At 37.9% G+C, this 17097-nt stretch overlaps 1 protein-coding gene across 1 annotated transcript in view; it reads left to right on the forward strand.

Annotated features, from left to right (window-relative positions):
* PCSK5 (proprotein convertase subtilisin/kexin type 5) overlaps positions 1-17093 on the forward strand; it is a 229575-nt gene extending 212482 nt beyond the window's left edge. The window contains exons 28-37 of the mRNA XM_058043218.1: positions 1766-1849; positions 2323-2518; positions 4741-4958; positions 5997-6233; positions 6706-6936; positions 8499-8676; positions 9611-9828; positions 11782-11897; positions 13214-13400; positions 13915-17093. Coding sequence (XP_057899201.1) covers positions 1766-1849; positions 2323-2518; positions 4741-4958; positions 5997-6233; positions 6706-6936; positions 8499-8676; positions 9611-9828; positions 11782-11897; positions 13214-13400; positions 13915-14318 — 2069 coding nt within the window. The 3' untranslated portion in view covers positions 14319-17093. The remainder of the gene's footprint in view (positions 1-1765; positions 1850-2322; positions 2519-4740; positions 4959-5996; positions 6234-6705; positions 6937-8498; positions 8677-9610; positions 9829-11781; positions 11898-13213; positions 13401-13914) is intronic.
* The last annotated feature ends 4 nt before the right edge of the window (positions 17094-17097 follow it).

Here is a 17097-nt window from a genome sequence, read left to right on the forward strand (position 1 = left end):
CAGGCAGAACAAAAGAATTTTGTGATATGTTGCATTTGGTTAATCGTGACTGTCATCAATTAACCTACAAAAATCATACATATTTAACTGACAGGATGAGCTGGGTATGTTAAATGAGGTGCACAGCTCAACCTGCAAGTAACTTTTGGCTTTGTCACTATTTTCTATTTTCAGCAAAATCATGAAGATTCTGTGTGTTGTCTGTTCGTCCATAACTATTTTTTCATTAGACCTACATTTAGCCATTGTTGTAATTTGCTGGTATCAAAATACAAAGCTGTATGTAGGGTATATGGTCATATTGCACAGCAGAGTTTTTTCTGTTAGGTATGATGCTCCAATGTCCTTGTCATATTTTAGCTGATGGTTCTGCAAACAGTAATCAAAATTTGCTTTTCCACAGTCATAAGAACTCCACTTGACACTCATTGGGCCCCCTTTTGGAGGGAAACAGCAGGCAGAAGTAAGTTTGGGGAGAACTATTTAATAGGTGTTATTCTCAAACCTTGATAAGTTAGAGAGATAACCAATCACCAACTCTATGAATTTTGATTTGGGCTAGTGCTGGATTCAGCACCATGGGACAGTGCAACCCCAGCTTCTTATACAGAGTACAGAACAAGAGGCTGGAGAGAAGTGCTGTGGAAAGGGACCGAGGTACTCAGACTGATGGCAAGCTGAATGTGAGTGAACAGTGAGACCTGGCAGCCAGCAGGGCCAAGTGTGTGCTTTAAGCACAGCAGTGACAAGTGGTCAAGAAGGGGATTGTCCTGCTCTTCTCCACACTGATGCAGACTCAGTTTGAGGACTGTGTGCAGATTTGGGCACCACAATATGAAAAAGACAATAAGCTATTAGAAAACATCCAAAGGTGGGCCATGAGGATGGTAAGGGTCTGGAAGGAAAGCTTTACAGGAAGAGACCGAGGTAATCTAGGTTTGCTCAGCTTAAAGTCGAGGAGACTTCATTGTGGTTTTCATATTCTCACAAGGAGAAGTGGAGCAGCAGGTATGGAACTCTTCAGTCTTGTGACCAGTGACAGGACACAAGAAAAAGGCATGAAGCTTAGTCAGGGTGGGTTTACACTGGACACCAGGAAATATTTTTTATCCAGAGGGTGATTGAGTACTGGAACATGCTCTCCAGGGAAATGGACACAGCACCAAGTCTGACAAAGTTCAAGAAGCATTTGAACAACACTCTCAGCTGATGACGTGTCCTGCACAGGGCCAGGAGTTAGATATCGATGATACTGATGGTCCCTTCCAAAGCAACATATTCTATGATTATATGATTTCTATCTCCTTCTGACTCAGAACTTTCAAGTTACAAGGTAATGGTGGTCTATAACAATTTCGTTCAGAATGTCCAAGAAGTACATAATTAAACCAAGTCCCCAAATGTACATTCTTTCTAGATCTTTCTGTTTGCAATCTATTAGTATAACATATCCATATTTGGGTTTGGAGCACTACATTGAAATTAAGATTATTGGGTTAACTATTAACAACATTACTATTATTATTCTCATTTGTTATGAGCAGTCCAGAACAATGCCTTAGTGAACATGAGTAAAACATTCATATTTTCCTTTAATACAACCCATAACTTATCATTTAGAAGAGAGGAGTCAATCATTAAGTTCTTCAACTTTGTGAACTCCAAAAATTGGCAAAGATGCATTTTCAACATGTCCCTTCTAAAGGGAGGAGAAATTAAGAAAACCAGATGATAAAAAAAGGAACTCTTTTCCCTTTCATGCCAGATGGAAATAGAAAATTGCTGTCCTGTGACTCTTCGTGTTTGACCTGTGAGAAATCTGCTGACGTGTGTACTTCATGTCTGAAAGGTAACATTTCAGCTTCCTTGGATAAGTTTGCAATGACTATAGTATTTCATATCCTACACGCTTCCAGAGAATGTTTTTATCAGTGGTCACTACAAAGTCCATTAACAGCTTAAGAGGCAATCAGCCAATGAACAATTGAATTCAGGCAACAGCAATATGGGTCAAAATATTGTTGGTATTTGTTTTCTTTCCTTTCAATTAAAATTTGTGAGATATTATGCAGGAATTACTGAATAGGGATTTCTTCAGCAAGACATCCTAGATAATCCTGATGATTCCTTCTGTCGATGTCAGTGAGGTCTGAGCAAAATATTCTGGGAAATATCTTAAGAAAGCATGTTTTATTCATGCTTTTAAGAATCAAAGTTGAATTTTGAGAAGCTGAAAGCTTTTTTTGTAGCCATCCAAGGCAGAAATCTTTTAAATGTATGTCTAATTGATGTCTTTACCCCCCTGGGTTGCTCTTCTGCCAGGAAAATTTCTTATCCGTGACAGATGTGTTTCTCTGTGCCCTTCAAAATATTTTGGCAACATTGCAAGCGGAAAGTGTGAGGAGTGCGGGCAGGACTGTGAGGTGTGCTCTGACCAGTGGCACTGTCAGAAGTGTCAGGCTGAACAGAACCAGCCGCTCTTCCTCCACAAAGGCAGATGTTTACAGGAGTGCCCTGAGTAAGTAACCCCTCTTATATTATCCCTGATCTTTTCTCTGTGTTCTCTTTAAAGTTCAGATCCATTATTAAACTTTCAAGGAAGAACTTTATGTAACACATGCTACCAGAAATTAAGGCAAATGTCGTTTTTCAGACTGCCTGAATAAACAGTATTTTCTTTTGGTTAGAGCAAAAGTAAAAAAATCAAAAGTGAAGGTAAGACATTAAATCCTATGAAAGATGGAACAGCTCTCAAGGACTTTAATAGGAACATGGTACTTCATGGCAAACGATAATAAAAATTCTAGACATCCTCCAGTTTGCTCCTTCTTCCTCCAAGTATTATATAGCAGAGATATACACTCAGACAGTGAACATATTAGAGTCCTGATATGTAAATACAGTGCTTAATGATGTGTGTTTCTGTCTTTAGCTCATATTTAGTTTTATATATTTTTACGTGTGAAATTTAAAAATATTCCCATTTGACTGCAATAGATATTAGATCAGGCACATGAGAAGTTCAGGTACTCTTTTTTCTATGTTTTTTTTTTTTTAAATCAGCATTAATCTTATATATATATACATAAAACCAATGCTATGCAGAAAAAAAGTCTTGCTTGGTTAACCCTTTTTCTTCAGAAAACTGTGAAGCTCACACTTTTCCTGCAGTCTCTGCCACTGCCTTCCTGGTAATTTTGCTGAATATGTCAATGAGGGCCAGTGGAACAGGTTTTCTTCATGAAAAATCACAGTGAGTGCAAGATAATTGCAATGAAGCCAACTCTACTTCAGAAACAATTTTTAATATTAGAAACTGAGGCATACAACCATTAATTGTGTTTTGACATCAATGTCTCTTGTCAGTACTAGTTTCCCAGTTATCCCACCTAGAGTCAGCATAACAAAATTAAAACTTTATATAGTAGTAATTTCAGATGTTATTATCCCACTTTTTTTCCCCTAATTCAAGACTGTAAATAATAGTTTCCCAGCAATGAGCAAAATTCACAGGGTTTAAACTCCAGTTTCAGACTCTGAGGTAAAGTTCTTGAGACACAACTACTCTCCACTGGAACAAAAAATGAGACTATTTATTAAGGGGGTTGGCTTGGGTTTGGGGACACGTTTTTAAGGGATAAAAAAGGGATAAAAAGATTTTACTTACTGCACAATTAATTTCTGACAGAGGAATTTTGAAAGACTGAGCTAACCAGGTCCTCAACATTTGAACAAGAAAAGAGGGCAGGACTGTGAGAAGTAGTTACAGAACCTTGAAAAAAGTTGGAAGATAAAAAATATGGGAACAGGTGACAGGCATGGCTCCTCCTATCTTTTCTCTAACATTGCTTCTAATGCATCTCCCCAGACTTTCTTTGGAAAAACCATGTCAAAGAACAGAAGGAGAAGCATTCTTCAATCAAAAGTAACAAATTTGTTAATATAAAGTACAGATTGTGGGAATAGTTTCTGTCTCAACTTCTTATTTAGTTTTCATCAATGGCTCTGTGGATTAGCAACCATCTCAAAATGTCGACTTACCCATCCTTCAACCTTTCAACAATTTCATTCTGAGAGTGTAGACAGAGTGAATTCAACATGTCCTCTATGCATCTTTACCTGAAGCAGAGGTGCAGATTTTTTTCTGTATTTATGACTAGTACTCCCAGCAGCGGCTCTCCATATTTGCTCTCACACCACAGATACCAGCAAAATGTACTCCCTCTTTGCCATCTCTAGCCTACTGTCACTAAGGCAAGGTGTTATGCCAATATCCTGCTTTTCTTTATTTTCAATCCCTGCCCTCATTCTTCCTACCCTTCACATTTCCAGAGTTGTCTCTTCTCTTTCTCCTCTCTAGAGCCAACGAGGTTACTCTTTTCTCTCTTTCCTTGATATCAGTATTGCAGGTCAGTTGCACAAGACTAGAGACTGCATGTTTTCCCAAATGTTATATATCTTTCTATCTCATATAAGGGGGAAATTAAGACCAAATAGTTCAACATCACTTAGACAGCAGGTACAAGAAGAAAGGAAAGCCTTCACATAGCACTAAAACACTAACCATGTATACTTTCTGCTTTCAGACACAGGGGAAGTTAGGTGGAAGACAAGAAAAAATTGTGTGAGAAACCTGTTCGATCTAGCAAAGTGTATGTGCTGTGAGAGTCTCATTTAGAGTTGTAATTCTCATAGCCTGGAGTGACCAACAGTTTGTTTTGTGCTTTTTTCATTCCATAGGGGATATTTTAATGATTCTGAAACTTGCAAGGAATGCAGTGGATCCTGTAAGACATGCATAGGAAGTGCCACCCAATGCCTGTCCTGTAAAAGTCCTTTGCTTCTGGAGCACTGGGAATGTAAATCTACTTGTTCAGAGAAGCATTTTCCCTCTGAAGGAATCTGCAAACATTGCCCTGAAATGTGTCAGGAATGTATTCACAATGAAATATGCACAGGTATTACAAAGAACTGCTGTTGTGTAGAATAAAATCCACCTGGATCTGTCTGAAGAGAGACAGAAAACCAAATCCAAATTCAGTAATGCGCAAAGAAAAAAAAAGTGATGTGCATATCATTGTTAATCTCTAAAACAGATCATGATGAGACTAAATGTACAGTAACGATCTGTAAAGATTTCACATTGCTTTGCCTGGTCCTGCGGTTCTTCAGAGACACCGGCTAGTTTGATTTTATTTTTGATCTAATGTATCCAAAGTTGAAAACTCGGATATGTGCACCAATGTGAAATACAGAATGTTTCTTTCCTAGCATAGTTGAACTTCACATCTCTTTTCCATTTTTGCAAATGACCACTCCTGTTAGAGAAAGAAACCTCTGGAAAGAAAGGTATTAGAAAAATCTTTGGTACCCAGGTGTGGCTAAATGCAACCCACCCTCCAAAATTACCCCTCACCCCACCCCCCCCAAAATATTAAGGATGGTTAATATTGAGCAAGCCATTCTAGAAACATAAACATGGATGAAATAAAAAACCAACAATCAACAAACCAAACCATAAACAACCATATTAAACCCAATACTCACAATAAAAAAAACAACTTATTCACAGCTCTAGGCAAAGACAACCCTTTAGGTCAATACACTCTAGGTAAACTCATATTTCAATAATAAATGAAACAAAACTTCAGATATGTACATTCCTGATTTTGCAGGAAGTTCATAATGCAGAAAAATGTCAGAAAAAGGCCGTATTAGTGTCAAATGGTTTGGTTAGTATCACGAAAGCTGAGCAAGTGACTTTTTTTCAGAGTTCCTTGCTGTAACACAGAAGACACCATTTGAGGGTTGGGCCAATATAGGTCTTTTGGTGGAGAAAGATTTGAAAAAGGAGGTCCTACCTTCTCAAGGTGTTCTGATGACTTCTGTGATGACATACAATCCAGACTGTAACGTTTCCTTGCACCCACCTTCTCTGGCACTTAGGTCAGAATTTGCTGCCCACTTGCTTACCGATGTTCTGCTGTCCCCTGCAGAGTGTATGGATGAGTTTTTCCTGCACGACGGGAAGTGTGTACAGGAATGCCCTTCACGCTTCTACCCTGAAGACAAGCACTGCTTTCCCTGCCATGCCGACTGCAAGGACTGCAATGGGCCAGAGTCTGATGACTGCACAGCATGCACTTACAGCGTATTTTACCTCTACAATGGCATGTGTTTTAAAGAGTGCCCTGAGGGGAGTTACTATGAAGAAGCCACCAAAGACTGCCAAGGTTGGCAACTGTTGTTTTCCCCAGAAGAGTACTGAGATACAAGTGGGTCTATTTAAGGGTCACCCCCTAAGGGCCTGCATGTGACAGCTAATGTTGTTACCAGTGTCTTGGAGTTGAAGAGGACAGCTAAGGCAGAAAAAGAATCTGGCTTATTGTAGATTAGCAAAAATTAAAGAAAGCGGAGAGGGAGGTAGCCAGGATACTTATGTTTATTATTCAAGGCAACCATTGTGGTAAAATGCAGAGAATGGCTACAGAACCACTGAGAATTGCTGGAGACACTATTCACTGTTGCAGTGAAAAGCAGTGTTGATGCAAAAGCAAACCTAAGGAGCTCCTTGCATAAGATTGAAGATTACTTCCCACAGGCTTTCATCCTGAGAAGAGAGCTGTTCCTTCAAAAATTAAAACTGTAATAACACTCTGAGATAAATTCAGAAAAGGTGAAATTCCTACTGTTTGTCCTTTTCAGCATGCAACAGGACATGCCAGACTTGTTCCTCTTCCACCACCTGCCTAACTTGCAGAAATGGGTGGATATTGAACCATGATGGGCACTGTATGTTATCTGGATACTGTCCTCCCACTGAGTACTACCTTGAGGAAATTCAGACCTGCAAATCTTGCCACAAGAAATGCTTCCACTGCTCAGGACCTACTGAACACCAGTGTCTTAGCTGTGCAAATAACCGGTATCTTCTCAGTAAGTATCTCTCTACTCTCTCTAGATTTCACTCTACACAGAAAGCATGGAATAGACAAGTTTTTGTCATATTTGCAAAGCATTTGTCTGCATCAACCAATATAAATACTGTAAGGAGGACATGACAAGTCGTTAAATTGTGCAGAGATAATTTCTTCAGCAGGGCTATGTGGAAACTTTGTGAAGCAGGGCTTGCTGGGGCTCACAGGACTAATGCAGGATTTCTAAATAGCAGCAAACACCATGACTGAACAAAACATGGATGTTTCACTTAGTTGTTATGTACTCTTCTATTGTTTCCTACGAAGACTTAAGAGAGCTATCCTTAGGTTTGTTGTTGTTGTTGCTGCTGTTAATGTATCTATAAAACGTGCACATTTTCATGTTGGCTTCTTTAATCCCTGCAGCAATCTGATGAGCAAAGGAATACTTAACCAACTGTTAAAAGGGATCACTAAGACAGCATCTAATGGGTGGCTAAGATGCAAAATTACTTTCCTAACTTTGGAGGTCAGAGTAGGTTTAAGACTGTACAGTCTCAGAAACAAACAGGAAAAGAATTCTAAAATCCCCATAATAAAACATTTCTTCTCTATATATTCTTCTAAAAGCAAACAAAAATTTTAGAAAATCATTGGGAGAAAAATGTAACAGAAAAAAAAATATTAAATAATTCTTCATGCAAGAAAGAGCTAAAAACCAGTGTAAATTAAAAGTGAATCTAAGCTTTTTTAGTCTAATTCTAAAGCAGATTTTACATCCCTTTATTTCTGAGACCTGGCATCAGACTTACCTTTTTATCTACACACTCTGCTGTTGTGCACCATTACAAATGGTAAAGTTGATGGACAAATGCAGATATTGGAACTGAGAATAAAATGAAAAAACCCTGAACCTGAAAGTTCCTTTGCCCAATTGCAACCCAAACAGCAAAATTATCAAGACAAATATGTAGCAAGCACAAGCAGCTTGTAATCTACTACTTTATTAGCTTTATGCACTTGCAGCTAATTCCAACACTACTAACTTCTCATTCAGGCTTCCTACTACAACTGAAAAAAGTGGGACTTATCTGGCTTTCAGCATTAAAGACACTTAATTCGGTAACATAATGTAGAAGCCACAGACAAGGGTAAAGTTCAGTAAACAGATGTCATTAAATCTCAAATTTACCATCAGATTCATCATCTACACAGAATGAAATTAGATTGATGCTTAAAGTGAAATATATGGAAAACAGCAATGCAGATAAAAAACTGCCTTACTACTTTTGATTATACAAAGGAAATCACATCTGCTGTTCATTATTATGCTACTTTATTTTTCACAAAGATAAAAATTTGCCTATCTTGAAGAGCTTGCCAATATGCATTAAACAAAGAAATGAGGACTAAAGAATTTACAAGAATCAAAAAGTAATTACTGTTCCCCAACACTGGGTTTTCTTGTTCTGATACATTATCTATCAGCACCTCAGGCTGTTTGCTCTAATACAGCTGCACGAGATGTTTTATAGTAGCAAATACTGAATAATGTGCTACTTTGCATTGTTGTCTCTGCAGACAGAACCTGTGTTGAAACATGCCCAGATGGATATTATGCTGACAGCACAGAGAGGCAATGTTCTGCATGCCACAGCACCTGTGACACTTGCACTGGGAAACACAGCTCACAGTGCCTTTCCTGCAAACTGGGTTGGTACAGACAAGGAAAAGGATGTGTAACCCATTGTCCAGCAGGGTAAGGCCCAAGATCTTGTGCTAAGAGCTGCATCACAGAGAGAGCTTTGAGAAATCAGAGCATTCCATGTCAGTCTGAAATAGAACTGAGTTTTGTTTTCAGGAGAAAATTTCTTGTATTATCACAGTACTCTAATGGTGGAAAACCTCCTTTCCCTGTAGAAAACTCCAAAATTGGTGCCCAGATGGGGACTGCTTAGATGCGGTGTGGACATGCTCAGAATATGCTCTTGGCTATTTCTGTACAGTATGGTGTGAAACAGAACAAATATACCAAGTTATAGGTCAGTCTGCCTGAGCACAGGCAGAAGAACCTCCAAGCACAACTCTGGCCTCCATTTAACGAGGAGAAGTTTGGATAAGGTTATATTGTTTTTTGTGTTGAGTTAATGCTTACAGTGGGTGATAACAAAAACCATTAAAACGTCTTTGAACTGAGCACTCATAATTCTAGAGAGAAGCTTTATAATTAATCCATTTCAGTTCAAAATGTGAATTCAGTGTTTTGGGAAATTCAGTTTTGAGAAATTCAAATTTAGAATGTTAACCTATGATTTCTCTTTCAGGTCCATTTAAATTAAAACTAGAGTTTAATGGATCACACTGGCTGTCCCTCCCATTAAACTGGAAAACTCTAATGACCATATCTCAGCAAAATCACACACACCTTCTCTACTTCCAATACTTTGTATCTCAATTCAACTCAGATTTTAGAAATTTTTGCTGTAAAAACTATACAGAGTCATGCTTTGTAGCTGAATTCCAATGGCCGAAGGGAATGAAATTAATTCAATTTCCATTGAGATTACAAACACCTGTGTTCATTTTAGTATGATTTTTATACATGGATGTAATCACGATAAAAAGCTAAGGATTAAAAAAAATGTTGGTTTTTCTATCACTGCTGGCCTTTATGCCTATCTGATCTATCGCAGGTATTTTGCACAAAATTCCACTGGATCATGTGAGAGGTGCCACAAGAGTTGTAAGGAGTGTACGGGGCCTCGAGCCACAGACTGTCTTTCCTGTAATACGTATTTCTACCTGCTGCACGCCACGAACGAATGTGTTAGCTCTTGTCCTCAGTACTACTATGGCAACAAGGACAACAACATCTGTGAGAGATGCCACTCTTCCTGTTTAACTTGTGACGGTAAAAGTATATGTTCTGCTTTGAGCAAAAAAAAGGGGTTATCAAAACACCTGGAATCTCAGCTCCATGATCTGGGAACACTTCACAAAGATACTAACCATATATATAGTGCTACCAACCTGTCCATGACTCTGGGTGTCCATCACCCACAGTGGGTGATGTAGACCTCTCCCAGGGGCTGCTGAGCTTTTCCTGTCTCTTGGTGGCTTGTTGCACACATGCTCCATTGATTCACATCTACTGCATTGATAATTGAGGTGAAACCAAGTATATGAATTCCTGCCAAGCTTTCTTCAGAACTGCTTCCAGCAGAGAGCACAAACAGAGAGACAGCCACTTAACAGGGAGGGTTAGGACCAAGTCACATGTTGCCAAGTCAGTGAATGGAAAAAATGGAGAACGGTAATGAATTTACCATCAGCCAGGCCTCTCATAAAAATGTTCATCATAAAAAAATGGGCTTACCGAGATGGACCCCATTTTTCACATGAATATTAGGAATGACTGAAAAATATCTCACTCCTTGAGCTGCCCTACTGTCTGTTACTCCATGAAAGCCAAGGAACTTAATTCCAACTACACATCTTTACAGTCTACAATGGGAAGAGTAAGGACCCATAAAGCACATCTCTAGATTGAAAGGAAAATGGAAATCAAAAGCACAGTGACGTTTGTTGCTTTTAATATAGTTATGTATTTCACAAAGTTAATTTTCAGAGACTGTCTATTTTGCTCTGTGAGACAGTGGTTTTAGTTTCTCAATTTTCCTTATTAAACCACTTCTGAAACAAAAACCATTAATCCTCTTGGACCCATTTGGTGTCCTTTTTTACCTGAACAACACAAGATTATAGCTAATGGGTTCCATGCTGCAGCTTAGAAGAGCATGCATTGTAACACACAAACTGTTTTGGATAGTGGATATACTGGATAGTACAAATAGCTGATTGCAACAAAATTATATATGAAGCACTTAGAATGAAGCCACATTCAAGAATGTTTACAACCTAATTGTGTAAAAATATTATGAAAATTAGCAGAAATATGTTTGTTTTGACTTGCAACAAAAAAAGATAGGCATTTTAATTTACAGACCACCTCCTGTGTTTTTCACATTATTTGGCATAAATACTACAGGACAGAATTTTTATCATCATTAAAAAGACAGAATTATAAAACACAAGCCAGTCTGAAATGCATCTGCATTGCTGGTATATCAGCAAAGAGCATGGTGTCTCTTTGTCAAGAGCAGTAAGGAAAATCATGCATTGCACAGTAATTTAGGAAGTCCTCTGTGTTATAGAAGGTTACTTTCTTCAGCAGTTTAATGTCTGCTGATGTCAGTTCCTTGCATTTTCATTTTCTTCCTTTCAGACAATGGCAGAAAATGTCTGTGTGCAGGGAAATGGATGGATGCATCTTGACACTTAGGACAAACCCATCCCCTCAGTGTTTCACAGAAATACTGCATGCAGCATCTGTCTTTAAAAAGAGTCTTTGACACACAAGGTGCATATGGTCCTCTGGCTGTACCTAGTGAAAAATGGTTTATTTCTTATGCAACTAAACAAGTTATTTTTCTATTCAAATATAAACATCGCTTAATTCATGGTTGTCTGAAAATAGTTAACAGGGCAAATAAGTATGCATTTTGTGAAGGACAGAATTTGGAGAAAGTTCTCCACATTTTACCTCAGTGCTCTGATCTAATTTATTTTCCTGAATATATCAAAGGTTCCCTGCACAACTGATTGTGAAATCATCTTTTCATGACTATCAAAACACTTAAGAAATAAATTTTGTTTGCACATAAAACCCCAGGACTAGGCACAAGCTTTTTATAATACCAACTGACAAACATACTTTTGCTTCATAGCAGTGGTCAGTATAATTTTTAAAGGAAGTTAACTGACATTTCCTGTTGTAATATTGCTGTTTTGTTTGCCTGTCTAGGGAAGGGAGCACTCAGCTGCACATCTTGTGTATGGAGCTACAGTTTATTAAATGGAATGTGCAACTCAGACTGTTTTGTAGGTGAATACAAAGTCCAGGAGACTCCAGGACAGAAGGTAGCTACTTCAAGGATTTTTGTACAAAATACAAAAATGGCTCTTCTATGAGTTTTTAATGGTGCCTATCTTTAAGTATGCTTACTTTTTTCTTCTTTTAGCAGAGGAAGCCTTGTTTCTCTTTCTGGGGTTTCCTTATAGTCAACAATGATATCAAAACCACATGAACAAATCAGTTCTATTAATGATACAGTGTTTTTTTCTTCCAATATAACAGATTTCCTCTTGGATTTCTGATGCTTTTTCTGTAAGAAATCCTTCTGCATTTTTGATTGACAGTTTTTCTGGCCGAAAGCTCTAGTAGAAGGATAGGCTGAAATTAACACAGCTGTATATTTAATTGAATAGGATAAGGTTTGGGTCTGCACCATAAGCCTGGGCATTCCACCTTCCCGATTTCCACACCAATTGCCTTCTACAGATATTTATTCAAGAATATAGCAGCAAGGCATGCCTGGGATGCTACAAACCCTGGAGTCTCTGTCCTATAATATCTTCTTGACAGTCCTACTTCATAGCACTGATCTGAGAAAACAGCCTTATTTGGGGCTGGGGACCACACAGGCGTGCAGGTCTTTGCAAGAGCTTTGACTCTAAGAAATTAACAGCAGCTATGATCCTGCAATCTTGCACAGGTTCTTCCATCCAGGATAAACAGCCTTGCAATCCTAACTGCAAATGTGGTGAAAGTTTATTGGAGTCTCCAGATGTTCACAGTGAAGATGTGCCATGGCCAGGAACTGTGAGCATTGCAAATACTGAAACCACTGACTTCAGAGTGTTCTGCAAGGCAGGGGTGATCACACTGACCGCTGGTAGTCTCTGTAAACAGAGGTGCCCAGAAGCCTGGACTTTAGGAAGAGTATTTGAATCTAAGCTGTTTCCATAAGAAAAAAAAGCCACATAATTTAAGAGTAATCAGTTTTGCTAAAAAATTTCCAACCACCTTTAATCCTTACTTCTGCTTCTTCTGGGTAAAGAGAAAATTCATACTCTCAGCTTTTACCCAGAATATTTCATATTGCTTCTTCCACATCACTTACTTTTTTGGCACAAAAAGCTTAAAAGAATGAGTAAATTTTAACACCCTGCTTAGCTAGGTGAGATCTCTAAGCTTTTACAACACTTTACATCCCACAAGCAGATCACTGAGAAATCAGAAAACAGGAAATTTTGAATTTGGTATTGTATCTTCATATTGACACTCATGGTGCCTAGAGATGACAACCACAATGGTCAATGATAGGACAGAACTGCCAGGTCAGGTACAAATCACACAAAATTGGAGGTGCCTTGCTTGTGTTCTGTGTTTAAAGGAGAGCGAACCCAAGTGTGAGAGATGTGACAGCTCATGCGTTGAGTGCAAGGGACCTGGTCCTCTCAACTGCACAGTCTGTCCAGCCAGCATGCAGCTCTTCCTGGAGGAAAGCCGCTGCCTGCCCTGCTGCAGCAACACTGACCCAGCAGAAACCCCAGAGTGCTGTGACTGCAGTGAAACACAAGGTAGGACCACACTGAAAAGCAGGAATAGTGCTAAGTGTTTTATGGTTGATTTTGCTGACATTATGCTGCTTGAAAACTGGACTAGAGTAAAAATGTGCTATTGATAAACAGTGTGTTCCTACTGCTTCATCAAAAATCGGGAAGGTTTTACTCAAATAACAACCATTATGTCTGGTGTTGGAGATGGCAACTTCTCACACTCTCAACTACTATGTTAAATGGCCTGGCATTTCATAAACTTACTGGTTTATGAATTAGCTTACTTCAGTGAAGATACATCTGAATCTCATTGCATTTAGAAAATACTAAACAACAGATAGCCCATCAACCTTATTGACATACTTGCTGCATAAGAACACCAAAACTATCAGTGATACCAGAAAAGCTAGGTGTTTTGTTGACTGCTATTACTGCACCAGACACACTGTACCAGACTTTTAAGACACACACACACAAATGCAAGCTCATTTCACCCTTTTTTTTGTTGTTCTTTTGTTTTTATTTGCTGTTGTAGATGACTGCGTATTACTGACAACTCTACCACCTGGACAAAAAAGCAAAACTATTTTATTTGTTATCACTTGCATTTTGCTTCTGCTTATCATTGGAGCCATTGTATTCATCTGGAGAAAGGCACGAACCAAAACTCAGCCTGTCAATAAAGGACGATATGAGAAGCTGACAAATCACTCCAAAACCTTTCCTTCCTCTGCGAGCAACTATCACAAGAATCCCAGTTACCATGAGGATCAAGTGATTGAATACAGAGACAGAGATTATGAAGATGATGATGATGAAGATGACATTGTATATATGGGCAAGGATGGCACAATTTATCACAAATTTAAATATGGACTTTTGGAGGATGATGAGGAAGATGAGCTAGAATATGATGATGAAAGTTACTCATTTAGATAACTTTTTACTAGTTTACTAACAGTAAATTAGTCCTATTCTACTGTTTTCCTATGAAATTATAGCTATTTAGTTAATATGTTTTGTTACTGGATAGCATCCTGACCTCCAATTTTTTTGCTATTAATTATTGTGAAAGAAGAATAATTTCTAGAAGTATTTCTAGAAATTCCTTTTTTCTAAATAAATCTTTTCTAGGCTGTTAAGTAGCACTCTGGATATAATCTGGTTAAGAGACCAAGTTTCTATGCATTTGTGTGGAGAATAATCCTTTCCCAATATGTATTTGTGTAACTAACACAAACTTTTCTTCAGACCTTTTTGAAGAACCCTGCCAATCACTACTAGAAATGTGATAAGCATGATGGGTGCATCTACTTGATGAATACCACTGGGAGAGGATGCCAGTAGTTCACTAATTTGTAATTAGAGTTACTCAGCAATTCATAATAGAAGAGGCAACTTGGAGGAATTTACTTAGATTTTATTCATAATCACCTGGTGTTCCCTGAACATAATCTTCATAATCTTTACAGCATAATTTCCTGTGAATTCATGTATCTATGACATGATATTTTAAGACTTAGGATTCTAACTACTTCTCATAACTATATCTTATTCACAGTTTGTATGAAATAGATGAAAAATATTTTATATATCAGCCTCTGATCAATCTTTACTGCAGAGTTTGTCAAAAAATCTTGCATTTTACAGATGAATTCCTTGGTTTACAACAAAGGGCAATATTGTCTATAAGCACGGCACACACACACCAATTCTGCACCATGAGCAGGTGGTGTTTATACTGTAAATGGCTCAGGATGCTCAGATAATGGCAAAGGGGATATTTGCACTTTTCTGGTAATTTTTATTATTATTATTATTACATAAATAAAAATTTATAATTCTGAAGAAAAGAATGGCTGTTTGTTGTGAATAAATCCTTTAGCCATTTATATACGCTGTTACTCATTACATTTCATTAAATCTCAGAGTTTCTCTAGGTTTCCAGTAAGGAGTTGCTCTAAAAACAACAAGGGTGTATATATATATAGACTTACTGTTTACAAGGAATTGTGTAAAAATACCAGCTTTCCATGGCTCAAAGCATCAGTGGAATTTTCAGTATTATATAAGCCTAAAGATCTAAGGATAGTTCGATCTGTAAGATTAAAGATGTTTTATGGAGAGGTTTATTGCTTCCAATTTTAATTTTAACCTTCTAATCGTTGCAGCTTCAGTAAGAGAGAAGAATTAAAGGTAATGTGACTTCACAAAAGCTGAAACAAGTACCTATGTTTAGCAAAAGCTATAATACAGCATTTGACAGCAAGGAATTTCAGAAAGATACATGTTATCTTTCACTTTAAAATCTAATAAAACAGAAGAGGAAAAGAAGAGTGAAAAATCAGTTTGAAAGATGACACTGCTATCCTGGTTTTCTAAACTTGTTTAAATTAACAATATGCTTTATTCTTGTTGCTAATGGCTTATAGCACAACTGTGAGGATAAGCTTTGACACACTTCCTCACATTTCAAAGGCCTATTCTTAGCTATGCCTGAGCAATCTGAAACCACAATGATAATGTGCATTTTCTTTATGGGCTCACAGATTATGAAATTATATTATTATGAAAGGGCCAGATGACCCTGGAGGGGCAAAAAATTATTGAAACCATGGTGCCATAGTCAGGACTTAGGTTACTCAGCCCTTTTCCCATGCCCTGGCTTCCTGAGGGCAATGGGGCCCATCTGACAAAGCAGGGAAAAGAATCTTTGGTCAGAGACTTGCCAAACTCCTCAAGAGGGCTTTAACTTAGATTTGTTGAGGAAGGGTGTCTGTCCATCCCAATCCAGCCAGTCAAATATCAACACCTTTAATCAATGCCCATCATCAACATCTCCTATAGCATCAACATCTCCTATAAAAGAAGATCACTTTCAATATTTTTGCAAGTGTTAAGTTTGAAAATAGTACTCAAGAAGACACAAATTTAGGAACCTGTATTCCTTTACAGTGTCTACAACTAGAAATCCCTGCTAAGAATCTAAAAGAAGACCAAGAAAATAAAAGCACAAGGAAATAATTCTAGTCTTGCTTCTAAAGAAACTTCATGGAAAACTGGTAGAACCAAATAAGACATTAAAAAAATTACAGAGAACACAATAGTACAAAAAGGAAATTCTGTTTTTCTGAATTATTTTATACCTTCTAAGTTCCTTACACTTTTTCCTGAAATAAAGGCATCCAATTATTTTTTAATCTTTTCTAGTCCTTTTTACCTATCATCACCATTTCCCAGCTCTGACTCCCATTGTCACAAACATTCACAAAGTTCTGGTCTCCTGGAAAACACAAATCTTTCTAATTACTCCTCAAGACTAACAGATACTAGAACTCTTCTAAATATCACACTAGCAAGTGCAGCCTTCTGTTTTAATAATTTCTCTTTCATCTTTGCGTTTTTGAAGGATACCTATTCCATATTACAATCAGACTGCAAGATACGTGACCCAGCAGAAGAATGATTTTACCTGGTCTCCTGAACAACAACAAGCTCTGCTCTGTGAGCTGGCCCATTCCTGGAGTTTCCTGAATTTTCAAGAAGCCTGTCCCCATGCACTGGGCTTCTCTGGACAGTCTGTAGCACAAGATGTGGTTGCAAGACTTTTTACCTATTTGTTCCTCCATTTCAGAGAGTATCACAAATGGCACTTTTGTAAACCTAACATCAGTGAGTCTTAAAAGCTCATCTTTGCAAGGAAAGAACTGTTCACAGA

Source organism: Melospiza georgiana, chromosome Z (genome assembly GCF_028018845.1).
Source record: "Melospiza georgiana isolate bMelGeo1 chromosome Z, bMelGeo1.pri, whole genome shotgun sequence".
NCBI lineage: Eukaryota > Metazoa > Chordata > Aves > Passeriformes > Passerellidae > Melospiza > Melospiza georgiana.